The sequence below is a fragment of the Macaca mulatta genome, chromosome 10, assembly GCF_049350105.2.
Source record: "Macaca mulatta isolate MMU2019108-1 chromosome 10, T2T-MMU8v2.0, whole genome shotgun sequence".
NCBI classification, from domain to species: domain Eukaryota; kingdom Metazoa; phylum Chordata; class Mammalia; order Primates; family Cercopithecidae; genus Macaca; species Macaca mulatta.
In genome coordinates this window covers 1618259-1642082 of record NC_133415.1, presented here as the reverse complement: position 1 = coordinate 1642082, position 23824 = coordinate 1618259, and the positions used below count along the sequence as shown (strand labels likewise).

General features: G+C 53.6%; 1 protein-coding gene across 11 annotated transcripts in view; it reads right to left on the bottom strand.

Moving 5' to 3' along the window:
• BRD1 (bromodomain containing 1) overlaps positions 1-21446 on the bottom strand; it is a 52466-nt gene extending 31020 nt beyond the window's left edge. For 4 of the 11 annotated variants that reach the window (XM_028827575.2, XM_077949288.1, XM_077949290.1 and 1 more), the window contains exons 1-2: positions 21094-21237; positions 16552-17932 (exon numbers count right to left, since the gene is read on the bottom strand). In XM_028827575.2, the coding sequence (XP_028683408.2) occupies positions 16552-17918 (1367 nt within the window). In that variant the 5' untranslated portion in view covers positions 17919-17932; positions 21094-21237. Of the gene's footprint in view, positions 1-16551; positions 17933-19325; positions 19503-21093 lie in introns of those variants that run through there. The other 7 variants (XR_003719806.2, XM_028827572.2, XM_028827574.2 and 4 more) reach the window with 3 other exon arrangements.
• Between the last annotated feature and the right edge of the window lie 2378 nt (positions 21447-23824).

Genomic DNA, 23824 nt, shown 5'->3' with positions numbered 1-23824 from the left:
TTTAGGCTAAAACAATCCTGCCCACCACTCCAAGGGCAGTCTGCATGCTCAGGACACCAAACGCCTGCCCACAAAGCACACCCCTCCAAGGACAGCCAACGGAAGGAAGCCAGAGGCGGGGGAGGGGGTCGGCAGGTGCACTGGGACACTGGGCTCCGATCACAGCCCCACGTGGCTCCTCCTCTGCAGACTGGGCTGCGCTGGGCTGGACCTGGTCATCTCATGGGCTGTTTTGGGAGCAGTTTGTTTTTACCACTTTGAACTGAGGCAAACCATGTGCAGGAAATAGCACGACCCTTAACTCTTCCGGTTCAGTGAGTCTTGTTTGTTTGTTTGTTTGTTTTGAGACGGAGTCTCACTCTGTTGCCCAGGCTGGAGTACCTCCGCCTCCAGGGTTCCAGCGATTCTTCTGCCTCAGCCTCCCAAGTAGCTGGGACTACATGTGACCGCCACCAGGCCCAGCTAATTTTTGTATTTTTAGCAGAGACAGGGTTTCACCATGTTGGCCAGGCTGGTCTCAAACTCCTGACCTCAGGTAATCCGCCTGCCTCGGCCTCCCAAAGTGCTGGAGTGACAGGCGTGAGCCACTTACTGGCCGCAGTGAGTCTCAACAGGAATGCAAATGTTTCCACACATGTATACCCTCAGGGTATTTTAATGACCAAATGAGGCAATATAGATAGAAGTATTTTTTAACAATTTGAAGATCCAAAGAAATGCTACTTGACAATATGCTCATAAAGAAAGCATCCAGAGGCCAGGCACAGTAGCTCACGCCTGTAATCCCATCACCTTGCGAGGCCGAGGCAGGCGGATCACAAGGTCAGGTGGTCAAGACCATCCTGGCTAACACGGTGAAACCCCGTCTCTACTAAATATACAAAAAATTAGCCAGGCGTGGTGAACGCACCTGTAGTCGCAGCTACTCGGGAGACTGAGGCAGGAGAATCACTTGAACCTGGGTGGCAAAGGTTGCAGTGAGCCAAGATCATGCCACTGCACTCCAGCCCGGGCGACAGAGTGAGACTCCATCAGAAAGAAAGGGAAGGAAAAGGGAAGGAAAAGGGAAGGGAAGGGAAGGGAAGGAAAAGAAAGAAGAAAGGAAAAGAAAAAAGAAAAGAAAAGAAAGAAAAGAGGCTGAGCTAGGCGCAGTGGGTCCGCCTAAAATCCCAGCACTCTGAGAGGCCGAGGTTGGAGGATCACTTGAGCCCACAAGTTCAAGGCCAGCCTGGGCAAGATGGCAAGACCCCATCTCTATAAACAAATTTTTTTTTAATTAGCCGGGCACAGTGGAGCATGCCACCTGTAGTCCCAGCTACTCAAAAGGCTAAGGTGGGAGGATCCCTTGAGGATCTCCTGGGTCCCCAGGAATTCAGAGTGGCAGTGAGCCGAGATCATGCCATTGCACTCCAGCCTGGGCAAACAGAACAAGGCCCTATTTGTTGTTTGTTTTAGAGATGGAGTCTCACTCTATCTCCCAGGCTGGAGTGCAGTGGGGCGATCTCGGCTCACTGAAACCTCTGCCTCCTGGGTTTAAGCAATTCTCCTACCTCGGCCTCCCAAGTAGCTGGGAGCACTGCCACCACACCCCAGCTAATTTTTTTTTTTTGACAGAGTCTCACTCTGTTGCCAGGCTGGAGTGCAGTGGCGCAATCTCGGCTCACTGAAAGCTCTGCCTCCCAGGTTCATGCCATTCTTCTCCTGCCTACAGCTGGGACTATAGGTGCCCGCCACCATGCCCGGCTAATTTTTTGTACTTTTAGTAGAGACGGGGTTTCACTGTGTTAGCCAGGATGGTCTCGATCTCCTGACTTCGTGATCTGCACACCTCAGCCTCCCAAAGTGCTGGGATTACAGGCATGAGCCACCGCGCCTGGCCCACACCCTGCTAATTTTTATATTTTTAGTAGAGATGGGGTTTTGCTATGTTTTCCAAGCTGGTCTGGAACTCCTGGCCTCAAGTGATCCACCCACCTCAGCCTCCCAAAGTGCTGGGATTATAGACATGAGGGAAGAACGAGAGAGAGAGAGAAAAAGAAGAGAAAGAAGAAGGAAGGAAAGGAATGAAAGGAAAGAAAGGAAAGAAAAAGAAAGGAAAGAGAAGAAAGAAGGAAAGAAATAAAGAAGGAAAGAAAGAAGAAAGAAGGAAGGAAAGAAAGAAGGAAGGAAAGAAAAGGAAGGAAGGAAGGAAGGGAGGGAGGGAGAGAGGGAGGGAAGATTGTTTTTATTTCTTCTGACCCTTAAGATGTGAGAAAAGATTCTAACTTCATAAACAAGCCACCATCTTCTCCAGAGTCAGGGCTTCTGGAAATGTGAACAGCCCATGAGTTGTGAGCAAAAAAGGCTTTGATGAAAATGCTTTAAAAACTCAGAGCCAGAGACAGGGGTGTGCGTCTGTAACTCCAGCTACTTGGGAGGCTGAGGGAGCTCATATGAGCAAGAGGCTGAAAAACCCAAAATTAGAGTGAGGAAGAGCATGGAACAGCAGCTTCCCAGCTGAGATGATGAGCCCCCACCTCAACTCAGACAGAAGAGTTAAGGGGAAACAGACCTCAGATGAGAAAACTAAGCAAAGACATACATATGACAACCACAGAAAGAAGTCCCTGAGGGCTGGCTGGACTGAGATGCCGGCAGAGCGGGCAAGATGAGGGCCTGGGTGCAGCAGCCGTGATGCCCACCTCAGGGAGGATTGTAGACAAGTCAGAACCCACAATAGGGAAAAGAACCCTGGAAACGAGGGGAGGTCACTAGAGTTCCAACATCAAGTGTTCCTTGGATTTTTGTTAAGCCAAGTCTACATGCTGACATCTAAACACTTTACCATGGGACCCACTAAATGCACTAAGGAATGTATGACTGGAAGACTGATATTGTTAAGATGTCAATACCACCCAAAGTGATCTATGGATCCAATGCAATTCTTATCAAAATACCAATGATTTCTTTTGCAGAAATAGGAAAATCCACTCTAAAATTCATATGGAAATTCAAGGAAACCCCAACAGCCAAATCACCTTGAAAAAGCTGGAAAAGTCACGCTTCCTGACTTCAGAATTTACCACAAAGCTACGGTCATCAAAACAGTGTGGTGCTGACGAAAGGACAGACATACAGACCATGGGGATAGCAGAGAACCCTGAAGCAAACCCTCCTGTATCCAGCATAGACTACTGACAAGGGTCCCAAGACCATTCAGAGGGGAAAAGACAGTCTTTTCAGCAGATGGCACTGGGTCCAGTAGATATGGCTATGCAAAAGAACGTGAAGTTGGACCTTGCCTCATTCCACATATAAAAATTAACTCAAAATCAAAGACCTAGACATAAGACCTAAAACTATAAATCTCTTAAAACAGAAGGGGAAAGCTTCATGACACTGGATTTGGCAATGATCTCTTGAATAAGACACCAAAGGCACAGGAAATGAAAAAAAAATAAACAGGACTTCATGACAAATGTTAAAATGTGTGCATTAAAAGATACATCGCAGGCCGGGTGCGGTGGCTCAAGCCTGTAATCCCAGCACTTTGGGAGGCCGAGATGGGCGGATCACGAGGTCAGGAGATCGAGACCATCCTGGCTAACACGGTGAAACCCCGTCTCTACTAAGAAATACAAAAAATAGCCGGGCGAGGTGGCAGCGCCTGTAGTCCCAGCTACTCGGGAGGCTGAGGCTGGAGAATGGCGTGAACCCGGGAGGCGGAGCTTGCAGTGAGCTGAGATCCGGCCAGTGCACTCCAGCCTGGGCTACAGAGCGAGACTCCGTCTCAAAAAAAAAAAAAAAAAAAAAAAGATACATCGCAGAGTGAACGGGAGGAAACATTTTCAAATCACGTATCTGATAAGGGATGAATATCCAGAAATTCCTAAAACTCAACAAAAAATAAACAACCCAATTCAAAACTGGTTAAAATGCTCAGACAGACAATTCTTCCAAAGTACAAATGCTCAATAAACACAGAAATGCAAATCCAAACTATGATGTTACCTTCAAACCCATTAGAATGGCTACCAAAAAATACTAACAAAAATTAAAAAAACATTGGTGAGGATGTGGAAACCCCGAACTCTTGTGCACCACAAGCAGGAACGTAAAAAGGTGCAGCCACTGTGGAAAACAGTGTTGTAGCTCCTCAGAAACTTAAAGACAGAAATGCCGTGTGACCTGGCAATGCCACTTCTGGGTACACACCCAAAAGAACTGAAAACGGGCTCAGATACTTATCACCCGTGTTCCTCGCAGCATCACTCACAATGGCTAAAACATGGGAGCAACCCAAGTGCCCATGGAGGAAGGAATGGGTAAGCAAAAGTTTATCTCCACATACAGAGGGTTATTCAGCCTTAAAAGGCAAGGAAGTTGCAATGCATGCAATGACATGGAAAAACTTTGAAAATGTGCTCAGTGCAATAAGCCAGACACAAAAAGACAAATACTGCCTGATTGCACTTACGTGAGGGACTGAAGAGGAGTCAAATTCATGGAGACAGGGAGTAGAACGGTGGGTGCCTGCGGCCAGGGAGGGAGGAATGGGGAGTTCCTGTTTCACGGGGACAGAGTTTCAGACTGGGAAGACAAAAAGGCTCTGAAAATAGATGGTGGCGAAGGCTGCATAGCATTATCAAAGTGCTTCACGCCCCTGAACTACACACTTACAATGGTTAAGACGATAAATTTTATGTTATGTGTACGTGACCACAGTAAAATACTGAAAAAACTTGAAATCAGACAGTTAAATGGAATGTGTACCTTCCAAATCAGTAGAGGAGGAAAAATGCCCCCCACTCAAAAAAAGCAAAACCATCTGAGTCAATACATCAGAAGAAAAAGGCAGCCGGGCGCAGTGGCTTCCGCCTGTAATCCCAGCACTTTCGGAAGCTGAGGAGGGCGGATCACGAAGTCAGAAGTTCGAGACCGGCCTGGCCAACATGGGGAAACCCCATCTCTACTAAAAATACAAAAATATTAGCCGGGCGTGGTGGCGCACGCCTGTAATCCTATTCAGGAGACTGAGGCAGGAGAACTGCTTGAACCTGGGAGGCGGACGCTACAGTGGGCTGAGATCACTCCAGCCTGGGCAATACAGCGAGACTCCATCTCAGAAGAAAAAAAAAAGAAAAAGGGAAAAAAAGGATCATGGAAACAAATCTAAAATAGATCAGTAATCCAACATAAGTCAACAGTCTAAACTTGCTAATGAAGAGTTTGTCAATCAGGTTAAAAATTTTAAATTCCAGTTTTAGGCCAGGTGCGGTGGCTCACGCCTGTAATCCAGGACTTTGGAAAGCAGAGGCAGGTGGATCATGAGGTCAGGAGTTCAAGACCAGCCTGACCAAGATGGTGAAACCCCGTCTCTACTAAAAATACAAAAATTAGCCAGGCATGGTGGCAGGTGTCTGTAATCCCAGCTACTTGGGAGGCTTGAGGCAGGAGAATTGCTTGAACCTGGGAGGCGGAGGTTGTAGTGAGCCGAGATTGCACCACTGCACTCCAGCCTGGGCAATAGAACGAGACTCCGTCTCCAAAAAAAAAAAAAAATTTTAATTCCAGTTTTAAAATACCACAGCAAAGCTGAAGCTGGACATAAGGAAAATGTCCACGTATACACTAAGGAGCAGAAAGTGGGTACTGCTGACCGATCAGCTGAGCTGAGGCCAGAGAAACACCTTGACTGGAGTAAAAGGGCTACGAGGGCTACTGCACCATGATCGAAGGAAATAACCAAATTCCAATGCGTACACACCGCCTAACAGGACATCTTGAAAATATCAAATACAAAACCTCCAGGAGCTACAATGAGAACTGTTAAACTTACAAGCCTAATGAAGCCAATTCACACAAAAATAAATTAAAGACATTAAAAATGTAAGCATGATTTACACATTTGACCCAACAAGCTCATATAGAATATTGCATCAAATAAAGAACACACATATTCACAAGCACAGATGGACTATTTACAAAAAATGTATAATCTATTGGGCCATAAAGTCTCAACAAGCATCAAACAATGAATGTGTACCATGCAGGCCACATCCTTTGCCCATAGCACAAGCAATGGATATTAAGAGTTTAAAAAAGAAAGAAGGAAGGAAGGGAGGGAGGGAGGAAGGAAATCCCACATGCTTCTAGACTGCTAACAGGTAAAGGCAGAAATTATCATATAGAGGAATATGGTGGCCAGACACGGTGGTTCACATCTCAGTCCCAGCACTTTGGGACACCAAGGCGAGAAGATCGCTTGAGCCCAGGAGTTTCAGACCAGTCTGGGCAATACAGTGAGACCCCATCTCTTAAAATATATTTATGTGCATATATAAAAATAAATAAAACCAGACCCAGCATGCACACACCGCGCAGGAAAAGGGTGATAAATTTGAGGAGTACAATGAAATTAACAAACTTCGGTTCATCAGACACTATAAAATTAAGGTTGCTTTTAAGAACCTTTACACACTGACAGGTGCATGAATGGAATTTCATTACCGGGACTTGCTTCAAAACAAAGGAATGGAAGGAACGGGCAAGTGGAGGCTGGCCAGGCGCGTATAACTTCTGAAGCTGAGTGAAAGAACGGGGGGGGGGCTCTCTCTAAAGATTTCCAAATTAAAAAAGAATTTTTTAAGTATATCACTAAAAATGAAAAGATACACCCACCCGGCCGGGCGCGGTGGCTCAAGCCTGTAATCCCAGCACTTTGGGAGGCCGAGACGGGCGGATCACGAGGTCAGGAGATCGAGACCTTCCTGGCTAACACGGTGAAACCCCGTCTCTACTAAAAAATACAAAAAACTGGCCGGGCGCGGTGGCTCAAGCCTGTAATCCCAGCACTTTGGGAGGCCGAGACGGGTGGATCACGAGGTCAGGAGATCGAGACCATCCTGGCTAACACGGTGAAACCCCGTCTCTACTAAAAATACAAAAAAAAAAACTAGCCGGGCGAGGTGGCGGGCGCCTGTAGTCCCAGCTACTCGGGAGGCTGAGCCAGGAGAATGGCGTGAACCCGGGAGGCGGAGCTTGCAGTGAGCTGAGATCCGGCCACTGCACTCCAGCCTGGGCGACAGAGCGAGACTCCGTCTCAAAAAAATAAATAAATAAATAAATAAAAAATACAAAAAACTAGCCGGGCGAGGTGGCAGGTGCCTGTAGTCCCAGCTACTCGGGAGGCTGAGGCAGGAGAATGGCGTAAACCCGGGAGGCGGAGCTTGCAGTGAGCTGAGATCCGGCCACTGCACTCCAGCCTGGACCACAAAGCGAGACTCCGTCTCAAAAAAAAAAAAAAAAAAAGGATACACCCACCCACGGGCACAAGCGCACAACATACAGGGCACAGGCAGGGCAACAGTCCCCACAGCAGGCCCAGAGCCCTGGCATGACACACATGCACACCCCATGCCGGGCGGTGCAACATGGAGGACGCCGTGCCCACATCCATTGCTCAGGAAACACGAAAGGCCAGCCAGCCAGAGCCCTGAATCTCACCTCAGGGAACTCCTGCACCAAGGCTGGAGCACCACCAAGCCTGCTGCCCATCGCCAGGGGACACCTGCTCTCTTCACACGCCTGACGTGCATGGGGAAGGGCCACATCTGGGATCCTCTCCGACGGGGCAGGGAGGGCACAAAAGGACGCAGCCCCAGCAACAGGCAACTCTATGTAGAGCACCTGGGTAGTCCCTGCTGTCTTTATTTTTGTGAATATTTTGTAAATTTGAAGTTATTTCCACATAAAAAGGTAAAATCAAGCTCCCCACCAGCCCGAGCCCGGGAGGTGCTCTCAGGAAAGCCACCACCGCCTCCAGCAGCTCTAGAAATGAGCCAGTTCATCCACCGGCGACGGCAGGTGGGAACTCGGAGTACCTCAAAACAGCTGCACTCCCCCCACCCCCGCCCAGGTAGCACCTAGGCTGGAGCAGAGGCGAGAATGTGCGGCAGGAATCTGCCCCGCTGTCCCCAGTAGTAAAGAAAACTTCACATAAATGTTCAACCCTACTTCTGCCAAAAGTAAGTAAATATGGTGAAAGTGAAGAGAGACAGAAGTCAGCTACACTGTGGTGTCTCCCCTCTGCTGAGAACATCCTCTGCATGCCTGGGGTGCTTCAGGAAAGAGAACTAGGCCCAGCAGAACGGTGCCCCACAAAGCTAGGGGTGGGAATGACATGGTTGGGTACCCAAGTTGTGGGGGGCAGGGCAGAGCTGTCTAAATGGCCAGGTGACTGTGGTCCATGGCCCATGGCCCTGCTCTGTGAAATGCTAGCTTTAGTTCACGAAATGCCAGCATCTTTAGGAGAGTCAGAGTGTGAGAGTGCAGAGGAAGGTGTGGTGAGGCCGGTGAGAAATACAGCCCATCCTGTGAGCACTCCATTCTCCCCAGCACAATTTTTATTTGCTTCAGCTTTTACAATCAAAACAAATCTAGGCCGGGCACAGTGGCTTATGTCTGTAATCCCAACACTTTGGGAGGCTAAGGCAGGCGGATTACCTGAGGTCAGTCAAGAGTTCAAGACCAGCCTGGCCAACGTGATGAAACCCCATCTCCACTAAAAATACAAAAATTAGCCAGGCACGGTAACAGGCACCTGTAATCCCAGCTACTTGGGAGGCTGAGGCAGGAGAATCGCTTGAGCCTGGGAGGCAGAGGTTGCAGTGAGCTGAGATTGCGCCACTGCACTCCAGCTTGGGTGACAGAACAAGACTCCGTCTCAAAAAAAAAAAAAAGAAAAAGAAAAAGAAAAGAAAAGAAAAAAATCTGTTCCCAGATACAGTAACATCCATTTCAGTAGAGGAGAATCCCTCCCGCCTGTCAGCCTGCACCGGGAAAAGCTCCATCGTGAGCTGCCAGCTACAATCTGCACTAAAACCCAGAAAACCAACAAAGTCACAGGAGGGCAGGAATGGGTCCAGTGTTTCAAACGGCATTCAGGTCTGTTCCTCACGCAGGAGAGCAAGTGCTCCCGCAGACTGCGTCCACCCAGGTGCCCTCCCAGGCTCCCAAGCACTGGCTGGCCCTGCCCTGCAGCTCCTCCTTCCAATGTGTCGTCCTGGTGCTTCCTTCCCGAGTGCCCACTACTCTAGACCTGATGTAGGTCAAGCACAGGGAGCTGCCACCTGTGGCCTCAGTGCCCCTGCCATGCCTCCCAGTGCCACCCACAGCAGCCAACTCATGCACCCACACTGCCCGGGAGGTGCCTACACAGGGCCTCCCAGTGCCACCCGCAGCAACCAACTCATGCACCCACACTGCCCGGGAGGTGCCCACACAGGGCTCCCCCAGGGGGCACTGAGCCAGAACTTTTATAAAACAAAATTAACAGCCAGAAATATGGAGGAAAAAAAGACTTAAAAACACAAGCCAAAGGGGGCCCCGCCCGGTGGCTCTAACCTGTAACCCTAGCACTTTGGGAGGCTGAGGACCACTTGGGCCCAGGAGTTCAAGGCTGCAGTGAGCTATAATTGTGCCCCTTCACTCCAGCCTGGGTGACAGAGCAAGACCCCGCCTCGATTAAAAGAACAAAACCAAACCTCTGCAGGTGCCCACCAGGTGACAGCTGGGATCCTCACAGGGCCTACCTAGCAGACTCCATGCCCCCAAGACAGAACAGCTTCCCCACCCTCTGAGGACAGCTGTGCAGCTCAACAGCCTAGGGCTGCAGCAAGAGCCCAAGGGAGACAATGCCTCCCAACAGTGACCCCAGAAAACGTTCCAGAATAGTGACATCTTTATTCCAGAGTCAACATTACTACCCTCCAGCATCAAACAGACTAGAGACTAAGGCCGGGGCTGGGCGAGGTGGCTCACGCCTGTAATCTCAACACTTTGGGAGGCCTAGGCGGGAGGATTGCTTAAGCCCAGGAATTCAAGATCAGCCTGGACAACACAGTGAGACCCTGTCTCTATAAAATCACAAATAGACTAGGGCCAGGTGGCCTCCAACAGTGTGGTAAGCGAGTCCGGGTAGGAAAAAAGGGCCAGCAGCCTTCTGAATTCCAGGGCCCCGGGTGCCTACCGGGCAGGGAATGGCAGACAGGCACTCTCTGGACTGTGGGGACTGACGCCCGCCACCCAAGGCCCTTAGCGGCCGGCATACACCACCTGTGCGTGACCGTGTCTACACAGGACTTTGCTATCCATCCGCCAGGACCTGAGGGGAGAGAACTGCCGGACCCCATTCTTGCCCGTTCTGCCAACATTTCAGACACCCCACAGGGACTCATTTTGGGGGTTCCCACCGACTTCCAGCAAGTCCAAAAGCCGCTCAATGACCCCAGCTTATAGGCAGCCATCTGTCCTTGCCATGCTGACCCTTTTCCCCTGATCTCGCAGTGCCTCAAGCTCCAGGAATGGCTCAGAAGGGGTGCAGAGCCAGTGGTGACGGCACAGTGGGTTGAGGAGTCATCCCTGGAGCGATGTGTCTGGCAGAGGCCTTGGGGAGCTCAAAAGGATGGCGCTAGGGGTACACGACTGTTCATGAAGACAAAAAGAAATTAAAAGAGGCACCAGAAGGAACTTTCTTCACGTGAGATAGTTCAAGTTCAGACCACCTACTAAAAACATCTATTAGGACACGGGATGGACCAACTAATCTTCATATCAAATCCAAGACAGGAGATCCAGACGAACTCCATAATGTGTGCCAAGTCCAAGCTCAAACGATCAGCTGGGGGACCTGTCTGCTGAACGACTGGCGGTGATGGGCTAGGACCAGCAGGCGGCCCAGGGGCCCCGAACAGCTCTGTTCACCTCCATCCAACCACATCGCTCTGCACACCAGGCACCATCTCTGTAGGCTCACCACTAACAAAGGGACCAGTACCATCTGAGGACTGCCTTTACCAACAAGACTAAGATTTCTTGGAAGAATATCAATTCCAGGGATCAGTGTTTCTCTTTCTCTAAACATGCCTCACACGGAGGATCTCCAAATGCAGCTGTGTCAAGGAGAACCAAAACTCAAGAGACTGCTCTGGATAACCATGCAAAACCCTTTAGAGACAGGGTCTCCCTCTGTCGCCCGGGCTGGAATACAAAGGTGCGATCACAGCTCACTGCAGGCTCGAACTCCTGGGCTCAAGCAGTCCACCCACCTCAGCCTTCCAGTGTTAGGATTACTAACCCGAGCCACCGCACCCAGTGAACTTCTCTAACAGCTGAAGTCAATCAAACTTAAATGCATGATGAGAAGCAGCTAGGTATTTAAAGTTCGCCGCGCATTTTCACCTGACTGATGCTTCCCTTCCTAAGGCTGACCAAGACCAGTTGATCCTTTTAAACTAAAAATAAAAAGTCCCCAGTGAAGGCAGGAGGAACACCCTATCAGGGTGAAGGCGGGAGGAACGCCCTATCAGGGTGAAGGCGGGAGGAGCGCCCTATCAGGGTGAAGGCGGGAGGAGCGCCCTATCAGGGTGAAGGCGGGAGGAACGCCCTATCGGGGTGAAGGCGGGAGGAGCGCCCTATCAGGGTGAAGGTGGGAGGAGCGCCCTATCAGGGTGAAGGCGGGAGGAACACCTCATTTGAATGAAGGTAGGAGGAGCACCTTCAGAAAGCCTTGCCTATCTGAGGTTCCTGTCCATGAGGTCAGAAGTTCAGGCTCTCTTAGTAGAAGAGCTCCTGTAGAAGATCTGAAGCAGTCAGAGGAAACAAACCAACACAGGCTGTCTGCCTGCTGATCACAGTCTCTTTTAAGACACTTTCTATTTTGCATGCTGATGAACCTAGGAGTTTTGTTAAACAGATTATGCGTGTATTTATCCCTCATTTCATGCAATTAACCAAAAACAGTGACCATGAAACCCTGTTCGTCTTTTCACTGCATGTATGAACCCTCATGTGAATGAGTCCTGCAGCAATTCATGTTAAGGGAGCCCTAATTTCAAACTGGTGCAGATGGAAAAGACTTTCTCTTTTCCTTTAATGCTAAAGACAAAATGCCATCCTCTACAGATGCAGCTCAATCCCTGTTAACAAAAACTGATGTATGCTGGAGAGAGGCAGTGAGAAGAAAAAATAGGGCCAGGCGCGGTGGTTCACGCCTGTAATCCCAGCACTTTGGGAGGCCGAGGCGGGCGGATCACCGGAAGTCACTAGTTCGAGACCATCCTGGGCAACATGGTGAAACCCCAACTCTACTAAAAATACAAAAATTAGCCAGGCACCGTGGCTCACACCTGTAGTCCCAGCTACTCGGGAGGCTGAGGCACAAGGATCGCTTGAACCTGGGAGGTGGAGGCTGCAGTGAGCCAAGATCATGCCATTGCACTCCAGCCTGGGCAACAGAGTGAGACTCCATCTCAAAAAAAAAGAGAGATGAACAGAAAAGAAAAAATAACAATAAATCAATGTAAGGTCTGGCATGGTGGCTCACACCTGTAATCCCAGCACTTTGGGAGGCCAAGGTAGGCAGATCACTTGAGCCCAGGAGTTCAAGACCAACCTAAACCCCATCTCACCAAAAAATAAAAACATTAGCAGGACGTGGTGGCACACGCCTGTGGTCCCAGCTACTCAGGAGGCTGAGGTGAGGGAGTCGCTTGAGCCCAGGAGGTTGAGGCTGTAGCAAGTCATGATCATGCCACTTCACCCCAGTCTGAGCAAAAGAGCAGGACTCTGTTCAAGAGATTCTCCTGCTTCAGCCTCCTGAACAGCTGGGATTACAGGTGTGCACCATCACGCCTGGCTAATTTTTATATTTTTAGTACAGATGGGGTTTCACCATGTTAGCCAGGCTAGTCTCGAACTCCTGACCTTGTGATCTGCCCACCTCAGCACCTCCCAAAGTGCTGGGATTACAGGCGTGAATCACGCACCCAGCCCTGCCTGTTTTTCAAAGTGTTTATTTACTGCTGTCTTTTTTAAAAACTATCTTTTTTAGCCTGGTGCAGCGGCTCACACCTGTAATCCCAGCACTTTGGAAGGCCGAGGCGGGTGGATCACCTGAGGTCAGCAGTTCAAGACCATCCTGGCCAATATGGTGAAACCCTGTCTCTACTAAAAATACAAAAATGGGCCGGGTGTGGTGGCACGTGCCTGTAATCCTAGCTACTAGGGAGGCTGAGGCAGAGGTTGAACCCTTGAACCCAGGAGGCAGAGGTTGCAGTGAGCTGAGATCACGGATGGCACTGCACTCCAGCCTGGGCAACAAAGCGAGCCTCTGTCTCCAAAAATAAAAATAAATAAAAGCAGTCAGTCCCTAAAGGCAGATTCTGTTCTGTCCACAGGGAATAAGCAAGATCCCCTTTCTCTAAAATCTCCAAAACATTGCTTAGATGGGGTCACATCCTCTTCCAGTGTGCCTGGCTGGCCTGAAGCTCTAGACAGGCCCTACCCCAGAGCCATGGGTTAGTGCACACCCTAACCAACTAGACTCAGCATCCCTGCCAACAGCTGCACATCGAGAAGCTTCACCATGGGCCAGGCACAGTGGCTCGTGCCTGTAGTCCCAGCTGAGGATGGGAGGAGGCTGAGGCGGGAAGATCGCTTGAGTCTAAGAGTTTGAGGCTACAGTGAGCCATGATCACGCCACTGCACTCCAACATGGACAACAGAACAAGACCCTGTCTCTAAACACAAAATAAAAAACAAGTAAGAAGCTTCACCCTCATCTACACAAAATTCAAATGCACAGCGGCCGGGCGCGGTGGCTCAAGCCTGTAACCCCAGCACTTTGTGAGGCCGAGTCGGGCGGATCACGAGGTCAGGAGATCGAGAACATCCTGGCTAACACGGTGAAATCCCGTCTCTACTAAAAATACAAAAAACTAGCCGGGCGAGGTGGCGGGCGCCTGTAGTCCCAGCTACTCGGGAGGCTGAGGCAGGAGAATGGCGTAAACCCGGGGGGCGGAGCTTGCAGTGAGCTGAGATCCGGCCACTGCACTCCAGCCTGGGCGACAGAGCGAGACTCCGTCTCAAAAAAAAAAAAAAAAAAAAAAATTCAAATGCACAGCTGAGGCTTCCTACATGCACCCAGGGTAGTGCCCAGGGCCTAAGAACAGGGCTGCCAGATCAGCTGCCTCTCAGGCCACAGCAAGGCTATAAACCTGGTTTCAGGCAGCAGTCAGTACTGTGTTGAGAGGCTGCCCCTCACAACCACCCCAGAGATGGGTCCAGCACCATGGTGCCAACAGGCCAGGAGCACTGGGAGCTCCTCCACTGGTGGCAAGGTGGCCTGAAGCACCAGCATCTCCTGGAGACTGGGAAACCCAGACTGCAGAGACTGCGGCCAAGAACACTTGTCCAGGTTTGTTTCTCTCTCTCTACTCAAAGCTAAAATAAGTTTATTCCTAAGTTAGGAAAAGAACAGAACCACATAGTACGTGGTCTAGCTCCAACACCTGCTTTCAAATATTTAGGTCCAAAGCATGAGTTTTCTTCTCAATCAGCCCTGGCCACTTCAGGCCCCCGCGTCTCTGCATGCAAACGCTGCGTCCTGCAAACAGTCCTGCTTACCCAACACCAGCAGCCAAAGAATAGGGCGTGGGGCCCGGCCAGGCCCTGCCTCTCCCAGAGCAGGTCATCATCTGGTACTGGCCAGGGAAGGGAGCACTTCAGACTTTCGGCTCTTCATTTTGTTAGATCACATTTTGTTTATTTTGCTTCAATTTCAGTAAAGCTGAAATTTTTAGACCTCTTATACAGAAGCTCTTAATACAAACCCTAGACTTTTTGACTCATAGGTAGAAATCCAAGCAAAACCATCTCTTCAAAGTCAGATTAATTTACAAAGATAAACACCTTGGTTTTCACAGGGGTTTTCTCTGGATGGGAAGGATTATGAGCATTTTTTGTTCATTCTGTCTGAACTGACTCATTCTCTGAGTATTTACAGCTCTGTGAAAAGAAACTGCACTTCACTTTGGCAAAGTAGAGTAATATTAACAAAAATCACTTAAAACTTTTTTTTTTTTTTTTTTTTGAGACGGAGTCTCACTCTGTCACCCAGGCTGGAGTGCAGCAGCACAATCTCAGCTCACTGCAACTTCCCAGCCTCACCATCCAATGCAGCTCAGCCTGCATGCGTCCCACCTGTGCTGCCCTCCCCTCACATGTGGAGCAGGTCTGACACCTCAGAGGGTCCTGCTCGCTGACCCCCAGCAGTCCTGGAAGGTCTGTGTGGTACTGGGGCTCCAGGCATCTCCCCCAGCCAAGCTGCAAGCTCAGCACTAGGCTGGCTCTCCCCGCCCTGTTGACCAGCAGGCCCCGTCTGTGCTCACAGCTTCTCCCCTTGTTTGGCCACCCTGTCCTCAGGGCATCTGCAGCAAGTGGGGGGCACAGCACGGGAAACGGGGCCAACGCCACAGCAGTGGATGTCCCGATGCCAAAGTCACTGGGAAGCCCAGGCCAGAGCCCCTCAGGTTGAAAGTCATACAGAGTTTCTGTGTTGGCTTCATTCCTTCTTAAAGTTTAGTCACTGAAATTCTTAAAAATCTTCACCCTTGGCTGGGCGTGGTGGCTCATGTCTGTAGTCCTAGCACTTTGGGATGCAGAGGTGGGCAGACTGCCTGAGCTCAGGAGTTCCAGACCACGCTGGGCAACATGGTGAAACCCCACCTCTACTAAAAATACAAAAATTAGCTGGGCATAGGAGCATACGCCTATAGTCCCAGCTATTCGGGAGGCTGAGGCATAAGAATTGCTGGAAGCTGGCAGCAGAGATTGCAGTGAGCTGAGATCGTGCCACTACACTCCAGCCTGGGCAACAGAGAAAAACCCCATTGAAAATAGAGAAAAAAAAAAAAAAAAGCTAAGCAAGTGCTATAATTCCAGCACTTTGGGAAGCCAAGGTGGGCAGATCACTTGAGGTCAGGCGTTTGAGACCAGCCTAGCCAACATGGTGAAACCCTGTCTCTATTTTAAAAATACAAAAATTTGCCGAGCGCAATGGCTCACGCCTGTAATCACAACACTTTGGGAGGCCGAGGCGGGAGGCTCACGAGGTCAGGAGATCGAGACCATTCTGGCTAACATGGTGAAACCCCGTCTCTACCAAAAATACAAAAAATTAGCCAGGCGTGGTGGCGGGTGCCTGTAGTCCCAGCTACTCGGGAGGCTGAGGCAGGAGAATGGCGTGAACCCAGGACACAGAGCTTGCAGTGAGCCGAGATTGCACCACTGCACTTCAGCCTGGGCGACAGAGCAAGATTCCGTTTCAAAAAAAAAAAAAAAAATTTGTCAGGCATGGTGGTACATGCCTGTAGTCCCAGCTACTCAGGAGGCTGAAGCAGGAGAATTGCTTGAACCCAGGAGGTGGGGGTTGCAGAGAGCCGAGATTGCACCACTACACTCCAGCCTGGGTGACAAAGCGAAAACTCCATCTCAAAAAAAAATCTAGAAAACTATAGATCATTCCAAGCCTACAGACTAAAATCTTTTACAACATCTATTCCCCAAAAAGACGTGGTAAACAAGCAGAACCACACTTCAGGGGAATATCAGGAAGCTGCGCCAACAGGAAGCGCAACGATCACCCAGCATGGGCCCTGCAGGTTGTGCCTGCGTCCTCCCAGGGTCCTGCACTGCAGGCTCCTTGTGGACCCAATGCTTGGACACGCTTACCTCTGCGGGGGTATGTAAGGAGCGCACACAGTCGGCAGGACCGCGCAGGGCTCAGCCAGAGCCTTCTTAGCCTTTTTTGCCTTCTTCCTGACCTTGGATGTGGACCTGACCGTTTTGACCGAGCTGTCTTTTCGACAGACGCCATTTTTCATTTCGACATCCCCGTAAATATTCAGAGGCCTCCGGGTGCAGCCTGGAGGTGTGTGGACATCACAGTAAGCGGTCTTTCTGACGGAGAAGGTGGTGCCACCACCAGTCAGTTCCTTCACGGGCTCCATTTTCATGTACAGGCCAGCCTTCTGGGCACACGTCACATGGAATGCTGTGTAGCAGTTTGCTTTGTGGCACTGGATGCAGGCACCCACGCCCTTCTGCTTACAGAGGTAGCATGTCAGTTTCCACCGGGCTGGGGGAATGTTCCTCACCCCGTCAATGGGCTCGATGAACACCGTGTTGGCAAAGCCGACCTCTGGGATCCACAGGGCACACACCACGTGACCCCAGCGGTCGTCATCTGTCTTTTTGAAGGCACCACCCTTGTTGGGGCACAGCACACAGTCGGCGGGCCGGGCCCGGGACTGCAGGCAGTGGCGGCAGAGCCACTGGCCCTCGGGGATGTAGGGCACCCCGTAGCACTCCTGGTGCACGGCCAGGTTGCACATGTCGCAGAAGAGGATCACGTTGCTGTTCTGGCACTCCCCGTCCATGCAGATGCAGCACACGGCGTCCTCATCGATCAGAGACTGCTGCTCGCCCTGCTTCTGGTTCTCGCAGTGCGACTCCTTCTCGAAGCGGTCCATCAGGAACTCAAACATGCTCTGCGACACGGCGGGGACGCAGTCGCCCTTGCGCTTCTCGTTGATGATCTCCAGCCAGGCGTAGTCCTCCTCGTCCATGTCGTACTCCACCTCGTTGTCCAGTTCCTCGGCCGACTTCTCGATGAACTTGTAGTACACCGGAGGCCTCCTGGGGGCGGACGGAGGGCTGTACTCCACGATGCGCACCTTGGGCTCTGGAAGGGCGCTGGCCGAGGCCGGCGTGCCGTGGGCGCTGGGGAGGGCTTCATTTTTCTTTTTGACTCTGTTGTTTTTGTGACGCTTAGTTCTTAAGCAGACAGGGGGCCGCTCGCTGTTTTCCTTATTGCTGTTGCATTCACTCATCTCTTGAGCCGTGAGGTCATCTTCTAATATGATCTCCAGGGGATCAAAAATACTGATCCTGTGCAAGCGCCCTTCAATTTCTATCTCTACCATCCTTTGAGCTTGAGCGTAGGTCAGCGTTTCTCGCGTGGGGGAGTGTTTAACACTGCACGGGGAGGAAGGATGCCTCGCTGCAGAGCCTCGATGACATCGTCCTTTCCTCCTCATTTGGTAATGATTACCTAAAATAAAGGCAAAGATAAAGTTAATTCTATGCAGGGTGACCAAAGACTCGAGAAAGCTGCAAAAGTACGCTTGGGCAGATCTAGCTCACCAGCTCAAAACCCAATCAAAGCAAAACTCACAACTAACTTCTTTCCGAGGTGTCAAAAATCACGCATCCAGGCCCAAGCAACTCCCCAGGACCAGGGAGAGAACAGCGGTAATAGGCAGAGAGGCAGCCTGAGGAGCCCTCCTGAGCACCTGCATCCCTATCACTACACACCAGTCCCCTCTCAGACCACACCAACAGGCTGCGGAGACCACAGAAATGCTCCCCAAGAAGGAGGGGTCTGGCCCAGAGCCCACAGCTGGACTTTCCTGGCATGCAGGCGATCCCCCAGGAAGTCCACATATAGGGCTGGACCCCACCAGACACAGAGGCTATGCCCACCAGAGAGGCATGCTCAGTGGCTACCTGGTCCTATCGGATACTCCCCCTAAACCACTCTTCCCCTCCCCACTGCTCCCAGGAGAGCACCCACATGAGCCCAAAGTCACCACGGTCCTTGCAGCATTCCTGCTGGGCTAGGGGTAGGAGACAGACCACAGTCTGTCCATGCTCTATAGACAGGCCCTCCACACGCACACCACAGCACAGGGGACCAACAGGGGAGCCCTGTACTGGTCTGAGGGGACAGTCTTCGCCCCTGGGAGGCCCTAACCCCACTTCTGCAGAGCCTTGACAGTGACCACCATGGAAACACCCACAGGCCGAGTCAACCTGCCGCTTCCCCTCAGGGGCACTCCTCAAGCCCCAGTGAGACAATAGTGCTGGCCATGTCCTCCTCCTTTCCGAGCGAATCCGGATACGTGCAATACACCAAAGGGCATCTCTCTGTTCTCCCCGGCACACGTGAAGGTAGACACTCTGCTCAGGCTACACAGCGAGGGGCGGCCCCCAGGACCCCTAGAAGCTTTGCAGAGACCCTCACCAGGAGGGTTGCCAGCGCTGGCTCAGGTGCCTGAAGACTTGGTCACAGAGATTTAGGAGAATTTGCCTTTCCAGAGATGGGCAAAATCAGTGAGCTGCCACCCATACCTCCAGCTCCTTGTGGCAGAGGCCTCTGCTGTTCGAACACCACGGACCGTGTCTGTTCCCAGCTGTCCCCGGGGTGCCTCGTGTGTGGGCACCTCCAGTGAAGACCACCACCCGCTGGGCAGTGCCTCCCTCCAAAGCGCCACACTTCACTGACAGGAAGCAAAATGATTTTTCAGTGACTGACTCGCAAAACAAATATTCTCAGCTGAAGCCCAAGGCCCACTCTGCATCTAGCCCTGCAAGGTCAGGGACGCCTGGCCTCGGGGCCCAGGGGGAGCAGGGGCACCCGCAGCAGCCTGGCTTCAGAGCCTCACCCTGGGCCTAGATCTACTGGGCCTCAGAAAAAGCCCTCAGGGAGCAGGCTTCCCTCTGTGAGTCCCGAAAGGAAATCCCAGCCGACTTCAAGGCACTTCTTAAGACAGACCCTCCAGCCACTGTGTATCTTTCCCTGTATCAGACAGAAATCCTCATTGTATGTTGAAACTAGATTGCAATTACCTACAGAGAGGACAGGAGAGAAAATGTGGTCAGCCAAACCTCAGCCCCCTTGCATTTCTAGGGCCTCCAGGTACCCACTCAACCCTGGATTCCTGGAGAGCTGTCAGTACAGCCCAGCCGGCCCTGGGAGCCCTGCAGAGGTGACACCACAGCCTGCAGAGAGCTACCCTAGTGCACCCGGGACGGCGACACGCGTCATTACTGAGGTGGGGCAGAAGCAACAGTTGGTTACTCACCAGATCAGAAACGAACCTGTAATTTTCCCCTCGACAGCAAAGTCCTGAGTCGCCCTAACGACAAGCAGCCCCCGGAAACCCACTCTCTCCCAGGGAGCCGCGAAGCTCCTCATCTCAACACTTTCTACAAGGGGGAGAACTGAACCGAAGGCTTCACGGCCACAGCAGCTCTCAACACGGAACTGGGACCCGGGGAGAGTAGACCCTCGGCAGCGCAGGGCGACCCACGCCCTTCCCTGCTTCCCCGCTTCCCCCCGGGCCGGTTCTGTCCGTGCTGGGACACGCATTTCCACCGGGAGGGATCCGCGGGGGCACACACGTCGCTTCTCAAGGAATAATTCCCTTAAGCACATCCTGAAGAGCTCTGCGGGCCAAAAGCAGGGAAGGCTGCTGCCCACAAGACGGCCGCTTCCCTCTTCCCACCGCCCGCCCAGGGAGAAGCCGACCACGCGCCGGGCCGCTCCCTAAAGGCCACGGGAGCCGCGGCCGCTGAGCTGTGCGAAGTTGTGTGAAGCACACGGCACTCGGGACGGCGCTGGGCCAGGCAAACAAAAACCTCCGCCGATTCCACTAACTACACAACCACCTGGCGACCGACCCTCAAAAACAGACCCGGACGGCCGCGCTTTCTGGGGGACGGGCCCGCACCCCGCGGGGCAGGGGCTCCTGCTGCTGAGGATTCTCAGAACTCCCGCGTCCGCTCACAACAGCCGTGTTTCCCGTGAACTGCGCTTCAATCGTGTCACTCGTTTAAAAGGCCCGGGGAAGCCTCGCGTTCGTCGCGAGGCGTCTCCCTGCAAACGCCCGGGGAGGCGGCGGCGCCGGTTCTCCAGCCCGGCCGCCGCAGGCCGCGCGGCTCCTGGGCGATCTCGGGGCGCGTCCCTGCTCACAGGGAGTTCCCGTCTGGGCAGAGCTCGGCCGGCCTGTCTGTTACATAAGGGGCGGCCCGGCCGGCTCGGCGGCTGCCCGAGGCCCGACCCGACTCGAGCGCGGACTCCGGGCGGGCGCCGCGGCCCAGGCCGCCGAGACCCATAGCCCGACTCGGCCTCCCTCGACTCCCCGGCCTGACCTCCCCGGTCTCCCCGCCCGGCCTCCCAGGCTCCCTGCCTGTCTCCCCGGCCGACCGGCCCGAACTCCCCGGTCTCCCCGCCCGGCCTCCCCGGCATCCCGGGCTCCCGGTCCGCGGACAATGCGGAGCCGCCGCCGCCGCCGCCGCCAAACATGGCGTCGGCACCACAACCCCGAGAGGCCGGGCCGAGGCGGAGGCGGCGGCGGCGGCGGCCCGGGAGGCCCGGGCGGCCCGCGAGGCGGCGGAGAGGCCTCCACGGCCAGGCCTCCGCCCACTCACCTTCGGGGCGCCGCGGCCGCGGGAGCCCGGCAAGCGGGCGGGCGCGGGGGCCGGCGCGGCCGAGGCGGCGCTAATGGCGCCCGCGGCTCCTCCGCCAACGGCCGCGCAGGCCGGGCCCCGCCGCCGCTCCTGGGCGCGGGCTCCTCTCGGCCGCGGCGGCTCCGGGCCCGGCAGCGGCGGCCGCGGACTCTCGGGCGGCGGCTCGCGCGGCGCGGGCTCGGGGCCCGGCTGGAGGCCCGGCTCGGGGGGCCCGGCCGGCGGGCGCGGGCGGCGGGCGGCGGGCGCGGGACGCGGGGCTGGCTCGGACGCCAGGGCCGGGTCGCTCGCTCGCTCCCCAGCGAAGCAAACAATGCGGCGAGCGCTCCGCCCGGCGCGCTGCGTGCGAGACGCGCCCCGCCCGCCGCCGCCATGACGCGCGGACTCCGCCGCCTCAGCGGCGCGCGGGGGAGGGGGCGTCGCGAGGAGCTGGGGCCAAGTGGGGACCCTGAGGCGGCAGGGACCGGGCTGGGAGTGGGGGGTCGGGAGGATGGAGAGTGGGGGCCCTTGAGTTAGGGAGGACCGGGCCAGAGGGTCCCTGAGGAGGTCAGGAGGATGGAGAATGAGGGGCCCTGAGGCAGGGGGACAGGCCTAGGAGTGGGGGACCCGAGGCAGTTGGGGAGCAGCCGGGAGTCGGGGGCCCTGAGGCAGAAGGGCATTGGCCCGGGGTGGGGTCGCTGAGGCGGGGGGATGGCCCGGGAGTGGGGGACCCTGAGGCAGGGGGTACCACCGTCCGGGAATGGGGGACCCTGAGGCCGGGGGACCGGCCGGGAGTGGGGGACCCAGAGGTGGGGGTACCGGCCGGGAGTGGGGGTCCCTGAGGCAGAAGGGCATTGGCCCTGGAGTGGGGGGGCCCTCGAGGGCGGAGGGGGGAGCAGCCGGGAGTCCGGGGCCCTGACAGGGGGGACCGGCCAGGAATGGATGGCCCTGAGGCAGGGCGATTGGCCCAGGAGTGGGGGGCCCTGAGGCAGGGGGCGATTGGCCCCAGAGTCTCCGGAGGGCCCTAAGTGGGCAGAGGGGACCCTGTGGGCCCACTGGGTGGAAGTGGAAGGGGCACTGGCCGGGGCACCCGACTAAGTAGGGGAAGGTGGTGCAGCCGGGCTGGGGAGCCTCCCCTAGTGAGTGTCAGGCCAGGTGTGCAAGTAGTCCTGCCAGTGTGAGGGCCCTGCCCAGTCCGGCGTGAAGCAGATGCCCTTTGAGGTTGCAAGAAAAGGCCCCTGCGGGCGCGAGTTGAGAGGCCTGAGTCTCTGCCTTCGCTTTGGCCTTTTGTGTAAACTCTAAAATTCAGTGGGGTCATAACAATTTTCACTCCAAGATTAAGTCCCAAAATGTTTTAAGGTGAGGCAGGAGCTCCTTGGTTTCCTTGAGAATCTGTGATCAGGACGATGGTGCTGTGGAATCCCTGGGTTCCAGCAGCCCAGCCTGTGGCATCTAGGCAGGCCCCTCGGGAGGAGCAGCTGTCCACCCTGGGACAGACCTTCCCCATGGGGCAGCGGAGCGGCCCCACTGCTCAGGGCACTGCATCAAACACCTTATTGGGAGTGGGGTGGCTTTGTTCACCCAGGTGTCCCTGATGGGGCAAAGCCCCACAGGCCTTTTCCTGGCCAGCCCTCATGCCCATGGCACCGTGCGTGGGTTGTGATGTGAAGACTTGAGGGCAGGTAGGACCGCAGCCAAGGTCCCTAGTGGTCAGTCCTGATCTAGGACTCCCTGCAGACACACCCTTGAGCCGAGAGGGTGCAGGCCACTGGGGCCCTGACCTCTTCTGCACGAGACCCAGGAACTTCGTGTCACCTCCATTCTACTGATGTCTGTTTACCTGTGGCCAAACAAGCAAGCTGAGCCGGAACCCTTCTCTCCTCCACCTCAGGGAAGCCAGATGGAAACAAGCTGGAGGTTCTCCACAACGCAGAGTGAAAGTAAGACACAGTCTCATGAAAGAGAAGATGAAAAGACACAAAACCCTTCACAGAACAGGAGAGAGACGGGGACAGTGACTTCTCAGACAATAGAGGTGATGCTCAGAGGAGAGAAGAACAAAGCCTCGAATGTAGGCGTGTCAGAGGGAGACTCAGGAAGGCCTTCGGAGAGAGAGAAAGGATCTTTTTTAGAGTTCAGACTGATCCTACAGAGGAGGGGTTGCCAAAATACTAAGAGAATTGAACCATAACTCATACACAGTGAAACTAGCGTTCCAGTGAGACAGCAAAATAAAGGTGTCTTCACGGCTTGTAAACATCCATGTTTACCACACACGCAGTCTCTAAAAGTACTAGAAGAAATACCTTAACAAAGTGAAAAGTGGACTCAAGAGTAAGACGTGGATGCTAGCAAATAAATCAGTCTGGTCTGTTAAAATCAACCGGAGAGAAATCCCAGATGAGCTCAACATGACACATGGCAAGGCCGGGCGCAGAAGGAAGTGAAAGTGCACGAAAGCTCTTGTATTGTTTGGTTTGAGGATTTTAGAATCAATAGAAAAAAAGGTTAAAAATTTTAGCTGGGCATGGTGGGTCACACCTGTAATCCCAGTACTTTGGGAGGCCAAAGCAGGCAGATCACCTGAGTCGGGAGTTCAAGACCAGCCTGATCAACATGGAGAAACCCCATCTCTACTAAAAATACACACACACACACAAAATTAGCTGGGTGTGGCGGCACATGCCTGTAATCCCAGCTACCTGGGAGGCTGAGG